Source organism: Molothrus aeneus, chromosome 2 (assembly GCF_037042795.1).
Source record: "Molothrus aeneus isolate 106 chromosome 2, BPBGC_Maene_1.0, whole genome shotgun sequence".
In the NCBI taxonomy this organism is placed as follows: Eukaryota; Metazoa; Chordata; class Aves; order Passeriformes; family Icteridae; genus Molothrus; species Molothrus aeneus.
The window spans coordinates 93,182,737-93,200,845 of NC_089647.1; the positions used below are offsets into that span (position 1 = coordinate 93,182,737).

At 37.8% G+C, this 18,109-nt stretch overlaps 1 protein-coding gene across 1 annotated transcript in view; it reads right to left on the reverse strand.

Moving 5' to 3' along the window:
- The window catches only part of MYO16 (myosin XVI), a 358,751-nt gene that overhangs the window by 14,330 nt on the left and 326,312 nt on the right, over positions 1 to 18,109 (reverse strand). The window contains exons 33-34 of the mRNA XM_066545334.1: positions 9,257 to 9,415; positions 5,986 to 6,077 (exon numbers count right to left, since the gene is read on the reverse strand). Of these exons, the coding sequence (XP_066401431.1) occupies positions 5,986 to 6,077; positions 9,257 to 9,415 (251 nt within the window). The remainder of the gene's footprint in view (positions 1 to 5,985; positions 6,078 to 9,256; positions 9,416 to 18,109) is intronic.

The following is an 18,109-nucleotide window of genomic DNA, read 5'->3' on the forward strand; positions in this document are numbered from 1 at the left end:
CAACAAATATTAAATCAAGTAGGAACAAAGAAGACCTTTGAAACCATAATGAATATGCAGCTCTTTCTGAGGGAAGAGACTGCTGAAAGCAATGAGATTTCATGAAATAAGAGCTATGGCTTAAGCTGTAATGAAACAATAAATACATACTTCACGAGTATGAAAAGACACTTCCAATTTAACATTGTCAGATGTTGGCTCCTATATTACTGCAATATGCCAATCTGCACCACGGGGTTTAAACAAAATAGAAGAGATAAGACTCTGGATTTTCTAATATAACCATATGTGAAAAAGTAACCATGATTTTTTATCTCACCTCTTTGAACACAAGGCAGATAAAACATATTTCAGAAGTGGGTAACCAAAATCTTACACCAGGGCATGTCATATGTCTGATATTACTTAACCTACTAGAATGGAAAGTTGCTTGTTTATTTGTGTTCTTGTTCTTTCCATAGGATTGAATGCATGTAATCATCCAATTACAAATAAACAAATATGCAGCCATTCAAAGCTAAACTGGACAGAGGCTTTGTATCTATCAACAGAAATTTTTACACTTTTCTTTTGGTACAACTGAATCATCAGGAGCCTATGGTTAAGACCTAACTTGCACAGAATGCAACCCTATAAATGTAGGCAATCATTATAATTATTTTTATTTTACCATACATAAAAGATCACATTGATATGTGTATGGATATGAATATCAAATCCAGAATATCACATAGGCTTTGTACTTTTTTCCTCCTTAGTCCCTCTCTTTTTACTGTACCACCGTCTGCTCTGTTCTTTCCCTCCTGTTCTAATCGTCCTTTTAGGGTTTTTTTCATCACTTTCTAATTGTCCTTTCTTTCCCTCCTGTTCTAATCATCCTTTTAGGGTTTTTTTTCATCACTTCTTCAGGTTGATTCCTCCTCTCTAGCTCTTCTATATTTTGTCTTTCCAAATCCCTTGTTCCATTTCATTATTTACCTTCTCTCTCAGTTATTTTTATTCTTTTCCAGATTTACTTCTTAGAATCCTCCATTATCTGTGCCTGGTTCACTCCACACTCCTGCTCCCCACACATGCTTATTATCACTCTAGTCTTGAATCTGTCCCTCACCTCCCATCTGTTCATTATCTTCAGGTTGTCCATCTCATCCTGTTACAGACAGACCATGTTGCTTCTTGCTGCCCACATAAGAAAAAAAGGACTCTTTTAGCTGGCTGGCTTTTCTTGATTCCACTATATCTTTCTCACACCACTTCCCACTTCATAGTGAATGGTAATAACAACTTTAAAATATCATTGAAAAAACAGCCCAAACCCAATCCACCAAAAACCCTCACAGTCCTGGATCTCTGAAAAAAAGACAGGGCCACTTAGCTTTTGTGTGAGGTAAAAAATATAGAGGTTTGCTTTTATTGACTCTATTTCATCTTGCTGCCATTGCTGACATTACAAAGAATTTATATATTTCAATGGTCTTTATCCCCTTTTAAACATAGACACTCATAGCAGCTGTTTAGAGCAGAGGAATCACTAAAAACAGTCTGGAGAGAGCCTATTGGATTTGTTAAGGAACTGAAAAATACTTTGTTTAAAAGAAAAAGAGCACAGGATCAATATTTTAGCTTTTTTACTTTAGAGGAGGTTTTGGGTTTTAGACCCTTCTAAGCAATTTCAACATTTGTGGAACAGCCAATATGCTTTGGGATCACTTCCTAGAGTGTGACTGAATAGAAATTACTCTTAGTCATACCAGAATTTCCTACCTAAGCAAGTTTATTGCAAAAAAGACCAGAAGAAGCATCTCTTTCATTTTGGTGAGGTTTTTGGCTCTGGAAGGAAATTATGGCATAAGAATTTGAGACTTCATGAAATAATATCCAGGCAAACTTGGAACTGCCAAACTGTTTAGAAAAATCACTGAAGCAATTTCAAACAATAGTTATTTAAATAATTTTAAATCTGTAATTTAAAATCAAGCTTGCAAAAGGAATATTCCCAGTTTTCTGCTGTTTGGGGAGCAAGAGGCTACCATAACACTTCCTGTACAAGTTGAGTTAGAGGCATCTCTGCTAAAAGTAAAGTTTTCTTGTAAGGGTAGGTTAGGATATTGCTTCTTGTAGGACCATTCTACTGTAGATTTTTGGTTTTCAATATTGAATATTTCCTTGAATAGAATGCTTTGGTTTACAAGGAAAGCGCAAAACACAGAAAAGCTAGTGCACTGGGTTGGGAAGGATCTACTGTCTGAACAAATGAAAAGCACATGAAACTTTTCAATAACCGGTTTCACCCCCAAATTCATGCTTCAACTTTCATCTTCACAGAGAATAAAGATGAAGTTACAGTGCTATATCAGATGTTAGGTTCTTTATATTTTATGTGATATTTTTCAACCTATTGATTAAAAACATGTGGAAATCTATAGCTGTAACACCACAAAACAATATGAAGAAAAAGGTAGTAGTTTAAAAACCCTATAGTTTGTTGTTCTTTTGACATGCAAAACTCTTATTTTGTTTTGATGCATGTTCTTTCATTCCTGAGGAGACAAAAATTAAACCTTAATACTCCTCCACTTTTTCTAAAAGAATAAAGTAGAATTTTACTCCATAACTTTCCAATGGGAAATATTTTGTTAGTATTGGAATTTTTCAATTTTTATTCTTTTTCATTCAGGAAAAATTACCCTTTTTGCAACTGCTGCCCTAGAAAATTCGCATTTATAGCCAACAGTAAACCTTTTTCTTCTTTTTTTTCAGCAGACTTTATTTTAGGATGATCATCTGGATGATGTTTTACGCTTGGTAACTACTTTCAAAAAGTTTGTTAAAAGATTGATCCATATGCTGCATGTTGACAGACACTGACCTGAAGAATTGTCTCTGGAGTGTGTAGATTTGCAGTGTGCAGGACTGTCAGGCAGTGATGCAGGTAATTAGCACCTGATGTGACAACACAATGGAAGCACAGCCACAATGTCTCAGCTTAATGGAATGGATATTCACCTTGAGATCCTGTGACACAAATGAAATGAACTAACTCTCGCTGTCACTTCAGTAAGGAACTAGCAGGGAGATATTTAAAAACCCATAAATGTTGGAAGCTCCTGAAAGCTAGAGAACCAGTTTCCTTTAGCTGAAGTGACAGTGTCTGCCAAGATATCCAAGGAACTAAATTTTTCTCTTTAGAGCAATTAGTCAATCATGGACCTGTGAAAAAATATGTCCCACTTCATACAGCTGTGCAAGAATTATTTTAAGTGATAAGGTTACTACAGTGAAGCCTGGCAAAGATTTTACCATCAGCTTGTACGCTGTTATAGTCTCTAGCAGCATGCTAAGAAATGTCAACAGTAATTAAACCCAGTCATTTTCAAATATATGCCATGCTTTGGCAATGCTGAGGAAGGCTTTTCACAGTAAGAATTCTCAGCCCTGTGAGCATAGATTTTTTTTAAGATTTTTTTTTTATGGGAAGAAGAACATTTTTCGCTTTTTCTTTTGGCAACACCATTTTGGAAGATGTTTATTCATTAAAGGAATTCTATCAAAAATCACAGAACTACAGGTTTCTTCTCTCAACTTGTCACAGTTCTTACTGAGCTTGAATTTAAGGATTGTCCCTGTGTGCAATTCCGAGTACATTGCATGGAATTTATTTTAAAAATTTGTGAAACACTTTGGCAAAACATCTGAAAATTTACTGAAAAGTGGCATTTCAAAAGAAATTCAGTTAAGGTTTTGGCAAGTACTTTTGGAAAAATAAAAAGCACAAATTTGCAAATTGTTAACAACTTGCTTCTAAAATAAAACATTTAAATGTTGTTTCCATTTGCAAAGAATTGAAGAAGAGGACAGTGGCTTCCCTGTATCCAGTTCATTTAACTTTTTGTATTGTACTGATGCAGTAATTTAAACATGACCATCTTGACCCAGGTAAGCTCATTAGCAGCAGAGGTGTGAGGTGCTTCAGGACAAAAGCTTCTCACCGTGTGAGGTTTGTAACTGGAGCAGTGCCAGAGACTTGGACTTTTCATTTGCCAGAAAGGTCTCTTTGGCCACTCTCATAGGTAATAAGTACTTGGTTGATGTAATAAAAATGTAACAGAGACAATTTGATACACCCTTATCCAGGATACTCCTCTGCAGACAGAAGAAAGGATTTTTTTCACAAGAGGGTCAAAGTCTATTTCTGAGAGTCTGAGAGGTATGGTGAGGTGTGGTGTGCAAGATGGATTTGTTCCCATCTATGTTCCAGTAAGATCTAGCTGGCCTTACTCAAGGGATAAGTGTAGTGCTGAGTGCTGTTTTGGCACAATTTTTCAGCTCAGAATAGGTCCTGTAGTTACGGGCTTCTGACAGTAAGGCAGAAAAACAAAAAGCGAAGGCTTTTGTACTAGTTGGCTCACATATTTATCCAGTTGAAACTTATTGTTTTTCAGAGCTACATTAACACCGAGTATGATGTCGAAGGTTGAATCTTGCTCCTGCTGGAGTCCAAGGCCAAACATTCATTTAACTTGGCTAAGGCCAGTGTTTTGTTGTTATGAAATGTCAGCTGTCCCCTACAGAAAACAAGTGATAAAGCACTTCTCTTACCTTCTGGTAAAATAGTCTGGAAATGGCACAATTGGTTAATGAGAGGTTTCTGTTGAGAAAAGTCCTCTTAGCTCCAAATTGTTTTCTATTTGGACAATATTTAGCTTTACTGTAGACTTCTTACAATCATGTCAAATAAAAAAAATGACTTGGGACTACCCTTTTAGAAAAGTGCACTGAAGACATAATGACAACAGGAGAATATGCTAATGCTGTTTAAGTAAAGTAATATAATAATAAAATTTTTGAATGCCCTCATGCCAAAATTGGCTACTTAGAAAGTAAAGTGGTTCACATTAGATACAAAATGTTGAAGAGGGAACTTAAAAATATCTTATTAAAAAGTTTATCCCTTACTGCATTTGGGTTGCCCTCAGACGAAGGAAGGAACAATGAATCTTGACTCCATGTTCTCAGAAGGCTAATTTATTATTTTATGATACTATATTATATTAAAGAATGCTATATGAAACTATACTAAAGAATACAGAAAGGATCCTTACAGAAGGCTAAAAAGATAATAATGAAAACTTGTGACTCTCTCTCCAGAGTCCCGACACAGTTTGACCCTGATTGGCCAATAAGCCAAAATAATTCACAGCAGAAACCAATGAAACAATCACCTGTTGGATAAAGAATTTCCAAACACATTCCAAACGAGCAAAACATAGGAGAAGCAAATCTGATAATTATTGTTTTCCTTTTTCTCTGAGGCTTCTCAGCTTCCCAGGAGAAATATCCGGGGTGAAGTGATTTTTCAGAAAATGTGAATGCCACAATCCCTTTTTGTTCATTTTATGCACGTCAGAATTAATCTATGTTGCAATTTTAAAATTACTTTAGCTCATTAGAAATGTTAAGAAAACCAATGCAAGCGTCACATTACCTTAGTACCTGCTGCTGTTTTAATTGATAGATATTTTGATTTTATTACTGATTGTTATGTGTACAAAAATTCTGAAGAGCATTTTTAAAGTCTTCATTGTGTTTAAATTAAAGAGTATGATATAATTATACATTTAATTCTACCAGGTTCATGCAAGTATTTCTGGTATGAATGAATCAGTATCTTGAAAGAGATAATATCTTGGTCCTCTCAGGGTTAAAAGACATATTTATTGCCTGGAAATAGCATCTTCACAACCAGCAATAATATGTTTCATAAATTTTGAGCTCACTATAAAAACCTTTCAGCATGATTATTCTTCCAGTGAAAAAAAAGGTAGTAAATTCATTATTGTCTTTAGCTCAATACAAACCTGTTAAAGAAGTCTGCATTTTTCAATGCCAATACCCAAATCTGAATCAAGAGAAAGCTTTCAACATGTGCCTCCCATGATCTTTTTCTCTTTTAGTGGTTTAGCAGGCTATCAATGAAATATTTACCTGACTAGTGTGGCTCTCCCTGTGCCTTTGAATCGATGAGCCTGCTGTAGTGCTGGCAGACAGTCTGGAAAAGTCATTTTCCTCTGGTAATCCTAAAGCAGAAGAATACTAAATTATAATCTGAGATTTATGCACTGGTTGATTTCAAAATGATGTTCAAAAGACCTTGGTATGTTTTACTAAAAAAGAAACAAAAAAAGAAACCCAAATCACATATTTCCTGAATATTTACTATTTCCATGCTTACTGAAACAGAAAAATTCTTTTTTACCATGTAGGGATAGTATAATAGGTATGCATGCTGGTTGACAAGAAGGAGCAATTGTAACTAAAAAGCCTGCAAATAACACTTTACCTATACACTGGCCAGGGATTCCTCCTGCAATGCAGAAATCCCTGGTTCCTCTTCCCCTGGCTTGTTTTCATGGCAGAAGCAATGCAAAGGGAAAAAACCACGCCTGCAGCATTCTGCTCTCAAATTATATCTCTGTGTCACACAGGAAGTCAATATTAGGTCCACGATTCAAAACTTCATCCCCTCAGTATAAAACATGTTTTTTGGGAGTTTTGTAACTATAATGTGCTCTCGATGTGGGAATTAGCTGTCCAAAATTTAGCTGTGTAAAAATCAGTCACCCAGTGTAAAACAGCCAGGTAATCTCCTTCTGCAGTCAAGAGAAACAAACACCTCTGCAAAGTTGATCCTATAGTGAGGCTCCCAGCGTGTGCTTCCCCATCACTTCTGCAGCAGTGGGAATAGCATTCACAGAGCACTGCAGGGGATCTGAAAGGTGGGATGAGGGGAAGCAAAGGCAGAAGGAGAAACAAAGGGAGTCCACAATGGGCATTATTAAGCACCTCACAGACAAGAATCACAGACGTCATGGTAGGTCTGTGTGTTGGGCTAGCAGAGCTGGAGATCATTTTTCCCATAGCAGCCCTCATAGTGCTGTGCTTGTGGTGGGTTGACCCTGGATGGATGCCAAGTGCCCACCAAAGCAGCTCCATCACTCCCCTCCTCAGCTGGACAGGGGGAGAAAATATAACAAAGGCTTGTGGGTCGAGATAAGGACAGGAGAGATCACTCACAAGTTGCTGTCAGGGGAAAAAACGGACTCAGCATGGGGAAATGAACTGAATTTATTTATTACCAACCAAAATCAGAGTAGGAAAATGAGAATTAAAACAAAGCTTAAAACCCCTTAAAGCCCCTCTATCCTCCTTTTAGTTTCCCCCTTATAACAGTCCCTTCCCACAAATTTGGAACTAGGGACAACAGTTTTTAAATTTTCTTTGTTCTTCTGAATAAAGCTCATGTAAAATATTCATAAATATGGATCTTTTTCTACATCATCTGGACTTCCTCTGAACACACAGTGAAGAAGGTGAATCCCTTGTTTGAAGCTCAGGACCTCATTTGAACCATGTCAAATCTGAGAGAGTCCAGCATTTCAGTTCTTTACTGCTTGCTGCAAAGGGAATCTGACCCTGGCTTCTCAGTAATTGGAATTATGTGCTGTTTTGAGGTGAGATTATCACTTTTTGAAGCTGGGAAATTATATATTAGGTATGTACAGGGGAAAGGTGTGACATCCAAGGTCTCTAGTCTTGTAAATTATATGTCAGGTACCACTATTGCATTCTTGTCTACATTAAATTCTCTGTACTCCAGGTAAAAATTCTCCTTTTGTAAGATCCCATGATTTTTGGTTGAATGAAATGCTTGAAATAAATTTCCCTCTAAAGGATCTCAGTTTTTGTGAATGCAAAACAACGCCCTTTTTCAAATAATTTCCCGAACTAAAAATTTATTTACATGGATTCAGTTTGGATCCATCTCAAATAAAGTAGTAAAAAATTAACATAATTTTATCGCAAAGTACCTTCTAAAAGTAGGTGCTATTAATTTAATTCAAAGATAAAATGTAAAATATTTTCATAATTCTAGACCACCATAAATGAATAAAAATACTTTCCTAAGCCAAACAGCAAGTTCTGAAAAATATATTGATTTTGTACTATGTTAATACACTTTAGGATTGACTGCCCAGGACAGCCTTGAGCTAAGAATCAGTTTGTCAATGATTTTCTGTTTATTTCTGTAAAAAGCACTTTGATAATTGGCCTTATCAAATAAGTAAAGTTTCCATGTACAGCAACAACACGTTGTCACAGACATGGCAAGCAGAGGCTTGGTAGAGCTTGGAAAGACAAATGGAGTTGTTGATTACATCCTAAGAGCTTTCCTTTATGTACACCTAAGTAAATATTAGGATATCACAGTTGTGCATTGAGCAAGACCTTGTTTAATTCAGTCCAAGGTTGGAAGCATCAGTTTAGCTGGGCCAGAGGCAAAATTACAAGAACCTAAGTTAATCAGGGGTGCAGTCTGGAGTACAAACTACACCATCTGGATGGGCTTTCCTGCAACTACTCTCAAGTTACCAAAAGTAAGCTGAATTTGGTTGGGGTTTTTTTTTTTGTTGTTTTTTTTTTTTTTTTCAAAATTAAGTTTTCTAAACATTATTGCTGCAATTATATATGTGGCATTGTTTTGGGTGATGTAGGATCACAACTTTCAGCATTGCAATGTAAAAGGTTACTTCAGGCTGATTACTTTGTCTATTTGGCAAAAAGCTCTTTCTTTCAGACTAAGAATTCTGCTAAGTGTGGAAGATTTGTGGCGAAGTCACTGTTTTATAGCACAGAGATGTAGAAAGGTGCTATTCCTTCCGTCACAAATAAAGTAAAAAATAAGAGCAATTATATTCATTACACAAAATGAAAAAGAAACTTCTATTAAAAATCTGACCTCAGAGAAGTGTTATTTCCTTAGGCATAGTGCCTTTTAGAACTTTGAAACCTATTCTGTCACTGCTCTTGTACCATTTTGTGTTGCAATCATAAACAATATTTCATTCATTAGTAAGGCACCTACAGCAAAGGGAGGTCCTGATTTCCTATTTTCTGTCCCATTTTTGTTGATTATAGGATCAGAATCTCAAATCTCAGTCCTCCATACCTTAGGCTGCTTATAGAGTTGGAGCTGAAGGAATTACTAATTCCTCAACAGAGGCTGTTTCATGTTCTTCACATTCAGCTTATATTGGGGAGGGGCTTATCAGTTCACACATACAAAGTTAAGCCAGTTCCAAAAAGAGATCTTTCACAACTCAGAAGATTCCAGCCTGACTATATCTTACAGAGCTCATTCAAGGAAACACTTCAGCAATTTTATGTTAAAAGAATTTTGGGATTAAAAACTACTTACCATTTGATACTGAATTTCCATTTTCAGCAGTCACAGAACTGGACAATGGATTAGATGACTGAGTTCCATGATTATTTGCATTTTTATCCTGTGTTTCTGATGCAGGATCTGATGCATTTGGATCTTCCTTGCTCCTCAAGTTCAGATTAGTTTCAGCACCTGACAGAAAAAGAAAAAATTATCGTCAGCATTCTTTTAACTAGTGCCTTTCACATGTAATTAAATGAAAACTAACAGAGAGAGACCAAGTTACTTTATTAAATTAATCACTAAATTCACAAGTCCAGTGATAAAAGTGAAAGGTTTAAATCAGTGATTTTTGCAGGTTTGGCTTTTTTTTGGTTGGTTGGTTTTTTGGGTTTTTTTTGGTTTTTTTTTTTGTTACTTCTCCACTTGAAGCTTTTTAAAATTTAGGGGAGTGAAAGGCATTACAAAATTTCATTTGTATTGTTTCTTCCCACAAAAATATCAGTGGATATAGCTCCCAAGTGTTTGTATTGTTTCTATTTTAAGATTCTATTTCACTTGAGCTTGCATAGCACTGTCATCATTGCAATGTCTTTCATCATTGCACTAAATGATACTAGAAACAGATATAATGTGATCTTATCCTTTTCTTTTACCACCTACCACAAGAAACAAACTGGCTTTTGAGATTAAACCACAGTAGCAATATTCCTCCCAGCAGATCCTCCCCGTGGCCATTGTTTACCAGCCTCAGGGCTCTCTAGCCATCAGCTGTCATTTTCTATAAAGTGCCAGCTATTCAAGTCAGAGCCTTTTAGTTAAATTTCTTCAAGACATCAAGAAGAGGTCTGATCCTGTAGGAGTTCCAAAGCTTTTTAGCATTTGTTCAAAGAGAAGGGCAAAACAAAGCCCTTATCTTCTTCTCCCTCTGACTGATTGCATGTCCAGGAAAATCAGAACAGCTCACAGCAAAGTGCCTGGAGCTGCCTCTGAGCTTGCCTGGCTCTGTCAGCCCAGGGCTCCACAAGAAACAGGCTCAAGTCATTGGCTGTACCCGAGCTGGGCTCCCCACTGGAGCTCAGGGGCCAGGGACACGTTCAGAGCTGGAAGACAAGATGGATGGGGACAGCAGCAGGGTCCCCACTGCAGTACCGTGTGCCTGTATCCCCACCCCACTCCAGTGTGACAGGGCTGATCAAATGCTGCACTGGCAAGGTTATGCATTTTCTTAAGGATTTATCTCTCTTTTCCGTTTTGTTTGTTTGGGTTTGGTTTTGGTTGGTTGGTTGGTGAGTTTTCTGTTTGTTTGTTTTTCTTTTGCATTTTTGGGGGGGTTTGTGTGTGTTGAACATATATACATATTCTTTCCTTGCCACAGTCAGGTTTGATTCATTCGGTGCTTTCTCCATTTCAGTCTTCCTATCAATTTCTGCTCCCTCTGAGGCCTGGCCTTAGCTGCAGGGCTGATGTGTTATGACTGACCCTGGTGCAAAGGTCCTCCTGTAACACTCTAAAATAAAAATGTTCCTTCTGTGACAACTCTCTCAGAGTTATTCCTTGATTTTGGTTGTCATAATGATAGCAAGAACCAATAGAGGTCAAAAGACTAGCAATTAAAACCAACATTTGAGCATTCATCCATACTTCCAATAACATTCTCAGCTTTCTCAAACATATGATATATTCTTATAAATCTCAGGCACATGAAAATTTTTCAAGGAGAAGGAAAAGCATTTTTTTCACCAGGTAATAGAAGCTTAACCTGAAGATTTTACAGCCTAATGCTGACTGTTCTGTCAATTTTTCATTTTTATGCCTGAAATAAAAAAAGAAAACCCAACTGATTGAGAAGCCTCAATTTAAAAACCTAATTAATGAAATGGAAGCTTTAAATCCATTCTGATTCCCTCAAAATATTTAATTTAATTGAAAAGGTCTTCCCTATTTTTGTTTAGCTTTTAGTTATCTAACACTGAATTGTTCTTAATATTTCCTTGTCTAAAAAAGTCTGTCTTGAAAAGTCAAAAAGTTAATTTTCAAACTGTCAGATAAAAGATTTCCATGTTTGTTTGATTTTCATCCTTTCCTCCCTTGCCCTCTTTCCTTGATCATTATATTTTGTCAGATCTGATTGGATTGTTTCCGTGACACTGAAACATAAAATAAAACATTTCATAAAATGGATCTTCAGGCAAATGTGCTTTATATTGCAAAAATTAGGCCAGCTCTACCCACAATAACTGACTTGGGAGAGGCTGAGATGGAAAGTCTGAGATGGAAAATGCATACGGTACAATTATAAGAGCATGCTTGATTTAGCTTTTGTACAAGCAAGTTGACTGCAAAATGCAGCTTTGCAGCTCATTTTAAATTTGTCTGAAAAGGAAATGTCACTTTTAGATGTTACTAGTCTGTGCACTTGCCTATAGATCATAATCCACCTACATAATTATTGTGCCACTTTTTACATAAAGCTTCTTGGGGAAGTGTCTGGGATCCTTTTTTTCTTGATATTCGAAAGATTTATTGATTTGCCTGACATGTGTAATTCATTTGAGAATGAACAAGTAGAAAGAATTTTTCTTGCATTGGTATTTGCAGAAGCCTTTTCTTTCATAGGTACATTGATATCTTTTCAGGGCATTCACAAAGGGCTCTTGGAAAAAAAAAATCTTTTCTTCTTTGTATCTGTAAAATGAAATACTACAAAGAACTGTGGATAGTTACTATGAAGCTAGAATATCATACCAAATTGGCAGAAATAAGTAGTGGAATATATGCAGCATATCTTTGGGGACAGCTATCTAGACAGAAATTTGTTATCCCATTTGCTATATTCAATCATGGTAAAAAATGCACCCTTTTAATTTCTGAACAGAAAACTATATAGAGAAAATATATTTCAAAGTGCCTTATTTAGCTGATCTTGGGGGTGGGAAAGAACCCTATATTTTATTTCAAAATAATCTGGGTTATATAATGGTACTTGAACTAATTTCCTATATATAGGCATCTTCAGCTCCTCATTGGAGGAGATTCATGTGAGCCTATAGAACAAGTTTAACTGTGTACATCATCAAACTTCAACCAGAGGTCAGGAGAGAGCCCCTGAAATCAGCTCTGGCCCACACTGGACAAGCTCCCCCTGCCCCAGCCTCTGCTCACGGGACATGCTCCAGCCATGAACATGCACTGTGTCCAGTTCTGGGCTCCTCAGTACAAGACAGACAAGCTACTGGAGAGGGTCAGTGGAGGGTCACAAAGATGATGAGGGGTTTGGAGCATGTCACTTATGAGGACACGCTGCAGGAGCTGGGCCTGTTTAGTCTGGAGAAGAGGAGACTGAGAGGGGATCTCATCAATACATATAAATAAATATCTCAATGGCGGATGTCAAGAGGATGTCAGGATCTTTTTGGTGGTGCTCAGTAACAAGGAGCAGTAGCCATAAGCTAAAACACAAGAAATTTCACCTTCCACCTTCTGAGGAATAACTTTACATTGAGCATGGCAGAGCACTGAACAGGCTGCCCAGGGAGCTTGTGGAGTCTCCATCTCTGGAGACATTCAAAACCCATCTGGACATGCTCCCGTTGTAGTGACCACCCTGCTTTGCCATGGGGTTGGACTGGGTGATGTCCAAAGGTCAATTCCAACCCTAAAAATTCTGTGATTCTGTGACTGCTGGAGTAAACTTGCTCCAGGTTATCAGCATCTTTCTGCAGTGGGAGACACAAACTGGCCACAGTACCCAGATATGGTCTAACAAGGAGTGCTGGGTGGAGGAATGATGGACACAGCCCTGGATGCAGTTGGCTGTCTCGGCTGCCAAGGCTCACTGCCAGCTCCTGTCCAGCTCTCAGGGCCCCCAGCACCCTTTTCCCAGGGCTGCTTCCCCCAGTCCCTACATTATTGTACTTTTCAAGGTGCAGCACTTTGCATTTGCTTTTTCACAAAATGTGCTAGAAGGTCCTAACTTTGTCTTCTGTGCTGAGGTATCCCTCTCTGTCATGCCTTCACACTATTAAAAATATCCCTGAGCATAACAAAGGTGTCTCCTGACACTTTATCTTAATATTTCTATTTAAAATTCCTACTGATTCATATTTTATCTGTCAAGTATTGGTCTGAAAAGCACTTTCCCCTCATGTTTTCTTAGTCACTTAACATGGAAGTTTGGACTTTTCTCCACATGAATGCCAGTGTGCTCCTGCTGCCATCAAACCTTGCAGATACAAGTATGCAGCACACTCTCGTCCCTTATCAACATTCTAAAACTATCAGAAATATTTTAAGACACAGGAAAAAAACCCTTATGGTTCCTACATTTTAACATCTTCACCAACATGACAAATCTTTTTTTTTTCAGACTTGTGCTCTGCTGTTCTCACTAGATGGATGGATTACTTACCAGGTTTCAATATTTTTTTTTTTAAGTAATGGCATCTTTAACAGTTTTCAGCTGCTAATAAATGCTATTTGTAGAGACATCCATGCCTACTTGCAAGAGACTAGCTACAAAGATGTATCGGCTGTAGAGCATGGTGGAAGTTCATGGTTATAAGAGGAATACAAGCTTAAAGTGAAAAATCTAGAGTCTGCAAAAGTGAACAGTGTTTGGATTATTATTTCAGTAAACTGACTTTGCCAAAAAGGTATCTCTGACTCAGTAAAGTCCTACTCTGACTAATCTTGCAGTTCATGAGGATGCATGGACTAAAAGCAAGCTCCATATTGCAACAAATCCACAATTAATTACATCAGCATTACTTGAAAAGTGCAAGAGGAACAGTATGCAAAAGAGGCAGCTCATGAAACCCACAGTTGCTCATTATTAGTGTTCTTGGAAAAGACTGAGTGTAAAACTCAAGATAAAATCATAAGGCACAGGATGGACAGAATTGCACTTATTTTGTAAAAAAGAAATTCAGAGTATGGCAATGATGGAAATTAATGTATTTGCTTCCCCCTCCCCCCATTTTTTAGTCACTATCTCACTTTTAAAAGAAACCAATACACTGAAAGTCTATATGCTAAAACTTTTTTGTCAAAAGATTGACTTAAAGTCTTGATTGAGCTATGACTTCCAAATATCCTATTATAAGACTCTTTTTTCTCAAGCAAAAAATGTATGACCCTAAGCATCACAGTTATTTCATAAGTAGTATTTAGCCTGAACAAATGATTTATCACCAAATTAGAAAATGAGCCAGTATTAGCTTTATTCATATGACGGATTAAAGTACAAAACTGAAATATTTTGAGAGACTATTAGTTTTCTAAGGAAATCATATACTTAGCCTATTTTATAAACTATAAAGACAAAATATAAATTGATGACTAATATCAGAATTTAGGTGGAATCATCATAGACTCATTGTACAGCAAGATATGAAAACCAGTATGTTATTAAAGGCCCAGTAGTAACTCACCTGAGAGGATTGCATTTTTCTTTTCTACCAAATCCCTTGTTTTGCTCTCCTTTCTTTGAATGTAGGTATATCCATAATGTATATGGACACATTTGTCCCCATATGTTCTTTTTCAAATACTTCTCCTTTTAACATTTAGTGCTCATTTACAGTCTAACTGAAAGCTCATTAATAACAACAGAAGGCTCCACTGCTTTCAGCAGGTTTTGGATCCTATTCATGCTTACCTTGGATGCTTTGTGCAGCACTGCTTGCTTTGTCTACCCTGGTTATTCAAATGTGATCACAACTGTTCTCTGGCCCTGAGGCAAATGGTAAGAGACCCATATCAGTACTGCTACACTTTCCTTGCTCTCCACAGCAGAGAGGAATCCAAATCATCTACTGGGAATAGTCCCTGGAGCTGTGTCTTTTCCTGAACCACTCCCAGATCTGTCTGGAAGGGAGCCAGCCTGTCAGGTCCCAAGGAATGCTGGGGATTGCTCTGCACTTCGGCTGTGCCCTGGAGTGAGCTGCCATTCCAAGGACATTCCCTGGCATTGGCTCACTCAGTGAAACAGATACAGCCCTTCACTTGACAGCACTAGTTACCACGATCAAAAATCAGTGGTCAGTATTAATCTATCTCAGAAAAAAAAAGGAAAAATATGGAAGAAAAACTGCCTCAAAATCATATGGAGCTGCTGGAGCACTGAACTGTTGCACAGCTTCTACTGAAGCCACATTTAAAGGTTTCATCGTGACTGTACAGGGAGAGCAGATTCTCCCTGTTCTGCTCTGGTACAAATGAAGCCATGCTTTCCTCTCAGTGTGATTTGACATGACCATTCTTTCAAGGCACACATTTCTTTTCCAGAGAACTAATGATGAGTTTCCAGCTGAGGAAATTCAGTGTCACAAGCTAGGCAGGACATATCTCAGTACTAAAGCTGAAACGATCTCAGTATAAAATCAAACATTATTTCCTCATTCATGGAAAACATGACTTTCTATAACTAATTATCAATACACAGTTTTAGGTATCCAGATCCACAGTTATACATTCTGTATCAGCAACTATGAAAACAGGAAAATACATAAATTCTGGCAGATAAATTCATGTAGTACAGGAGGAGAAGCTTTTTGTACCTGTGCTACCATGGAATGTAAAAGCTAAATAGCTCAATTTCCTTAAAACCTACAGCTGGTATCCAGCAAAATGCAAATTTCAAATCAAGCAGCTTGTCATTAAACATGTTAATAAGAGAGAACTGATGGATCCTATTAACCAGCATCTGAAAGTCAAGACTTTGCAGACAGAAGGGATTTCTAATCTGTGCTCTCACTCTTTCTTGGGAAAGTTAGAAATGCACCGAATCCTAATGGCTGACCCTGGATATTTTTTTATATTTACTGTGACAAGTGGATGTTGTGAAGTGAGGGGAAAAAAATAAAATATGGTAATTTCAGAAAATTTGCAGATATTATTTGATGAAGGAAAGGGAGAAGAAGTTTAAATAAGAATAGGCCATTTTATTTTGAGTCAAATGTTTACCCCTGTGTTTTCTTGTATCTTTTCAATTACACGTGGTGTTTCCTGTTTTGCTCTGACTTACTGTTGAGACATTCTTGGTCTGTGGCATTTGCTAGCTACCCTCAGCACAGGTTGTCTGGGGTGTCCTTTTGCTGGATAAATGCATATTGCTTCAGAGTAATTCAGTTTACTCACATGAAGTCCCACTGTGACCCTCTGTAACATGACTGTTTACTTTGTCTGCTGAGAGCTGGAGGCAAACAGCTGCATCCTGTTTGCTGAAAGAAATGGAGCAGGCTGAAAACTGTCAAGACAGGATTCCCCCAGCCTATTAGCATGTGCTGCCTGTCTCACCCTTTTAGCTGTGCTGCTGGCTGCCACTGCCATCAGAGGCAATAATTATTCCTTGGTTTATGTCACCTCACAAAGCCTACCCATACAGCAGCAATTGTCTAGGATTCTCCCCCCACCAATGATGCTCCTAGGAGGGCAGCAGTGAATTCATACTGTCACTTCCAGCATCCTTTCTCTCTGAGCTGTGCAAGTGGAGCTATCAGATGGTGTTACTTCAGAAGCCACATACACATGGTATTTACCATGGAGCAGGTAAATACAGAAACAGGCCACTTATTTTGTCAGGGAAGCTGCATTTGTGGAAGCTTGGTGTAAACACTGGAAAGCAAAGAGAGGAGACACAGGCCATGGAGAATATCAAGTGACAAAACTCACTCAGCTTGAGGAAAGAGGTCCTCTGAAGAATTTTGTGTTAGTGTGATACCAGCCAGCCAAATTTCAGAGGATGAGGCTGATAGTAAGAAGGAGGTTGCAGAAGCAGCTGCAGGAACTCCTGGGTCTGGTTCAGACCTTAAGAGCCATCAGCTCAATTATAATTTTGTAAATCACAGATCTGGAAAGTACAGAACAAGAACAAGAAGCTTTCTTCTGCTTTCTTCTCTGATGGATTTGCGCTGGTAGAAAGACAGTGCTCTCATTTTACATTTATTTCAGTGTCAATCATTACAAGCTACACACCTTTCCCTCTTTCCTAGAAGTAATGTCAGGGACATCCCTGGATCAGGTAAACTCTCAGACTTGGTGTGGGAGGGATAACACAAATGCCTTTTTTTCCCTGTCTGAAGGACTCTGGCTTGTTTGAATTAGTTTATTTTTCCCAGCATAAGACTAAGAATACCATTTTGAAGTGGAGAAAACAGCCTTCTCAAACAGTGGTAAAGGATGAAGAATATCTGGACAGGCTGCCATCTCTCCTGCCTGGTAGTATCTGAGCAACAACTTGGAACATCTTTTCAGTGCAGCAAGTGAGCTGGACTCCAGTCAGTGCACATGTTTCAGAGACTGGGGATTTCATTTATCACATCTTCTCTAGGAAGGGATTTCTGAAGGCTATTCTGAGGTCCATAACAAACCACACAGGGCAGGAAGGAGGGCAGTCCTTGTCCCACTGCTTGGGACAATATCTTGCCTGAGAAGAAACATTTTTTCCCTCCATGTCCCCATGTTCCCCTCTTTTTCAAGTCTAATATGGAAAAGAAGTAGTTGACTTTACTCTGTTAATAGTTTTATTTACTGCTAGGTGTGTTGATTGGCTGACCAGAGTCTACTTTTTGTATTTGCATGTTTAAAACCTGCTGGTGTGCTGGAAAAGGAGGAGGCAATTTGCTAAGAAACACAGCTTCCCTTTTTTAAACTGTTTTCTTCAAGTTTGTGTGGATACAGCAATTCTTCTTGGACATTTAAGTCTGTCTAAGTTTCTTTGTGGTATCTCAGTTATAGAACAGCCTTTACTGCTGGGCTTTAGCTGCTGTTGAAAGAAATTGTGTGACGAGACACTGTCTCAACCTTCCTCCCCTTCAAACACAGTTTCAAATATTGTAAAAATAAACATACAAAACAACAAACGAACAAATAAACAAATAAACA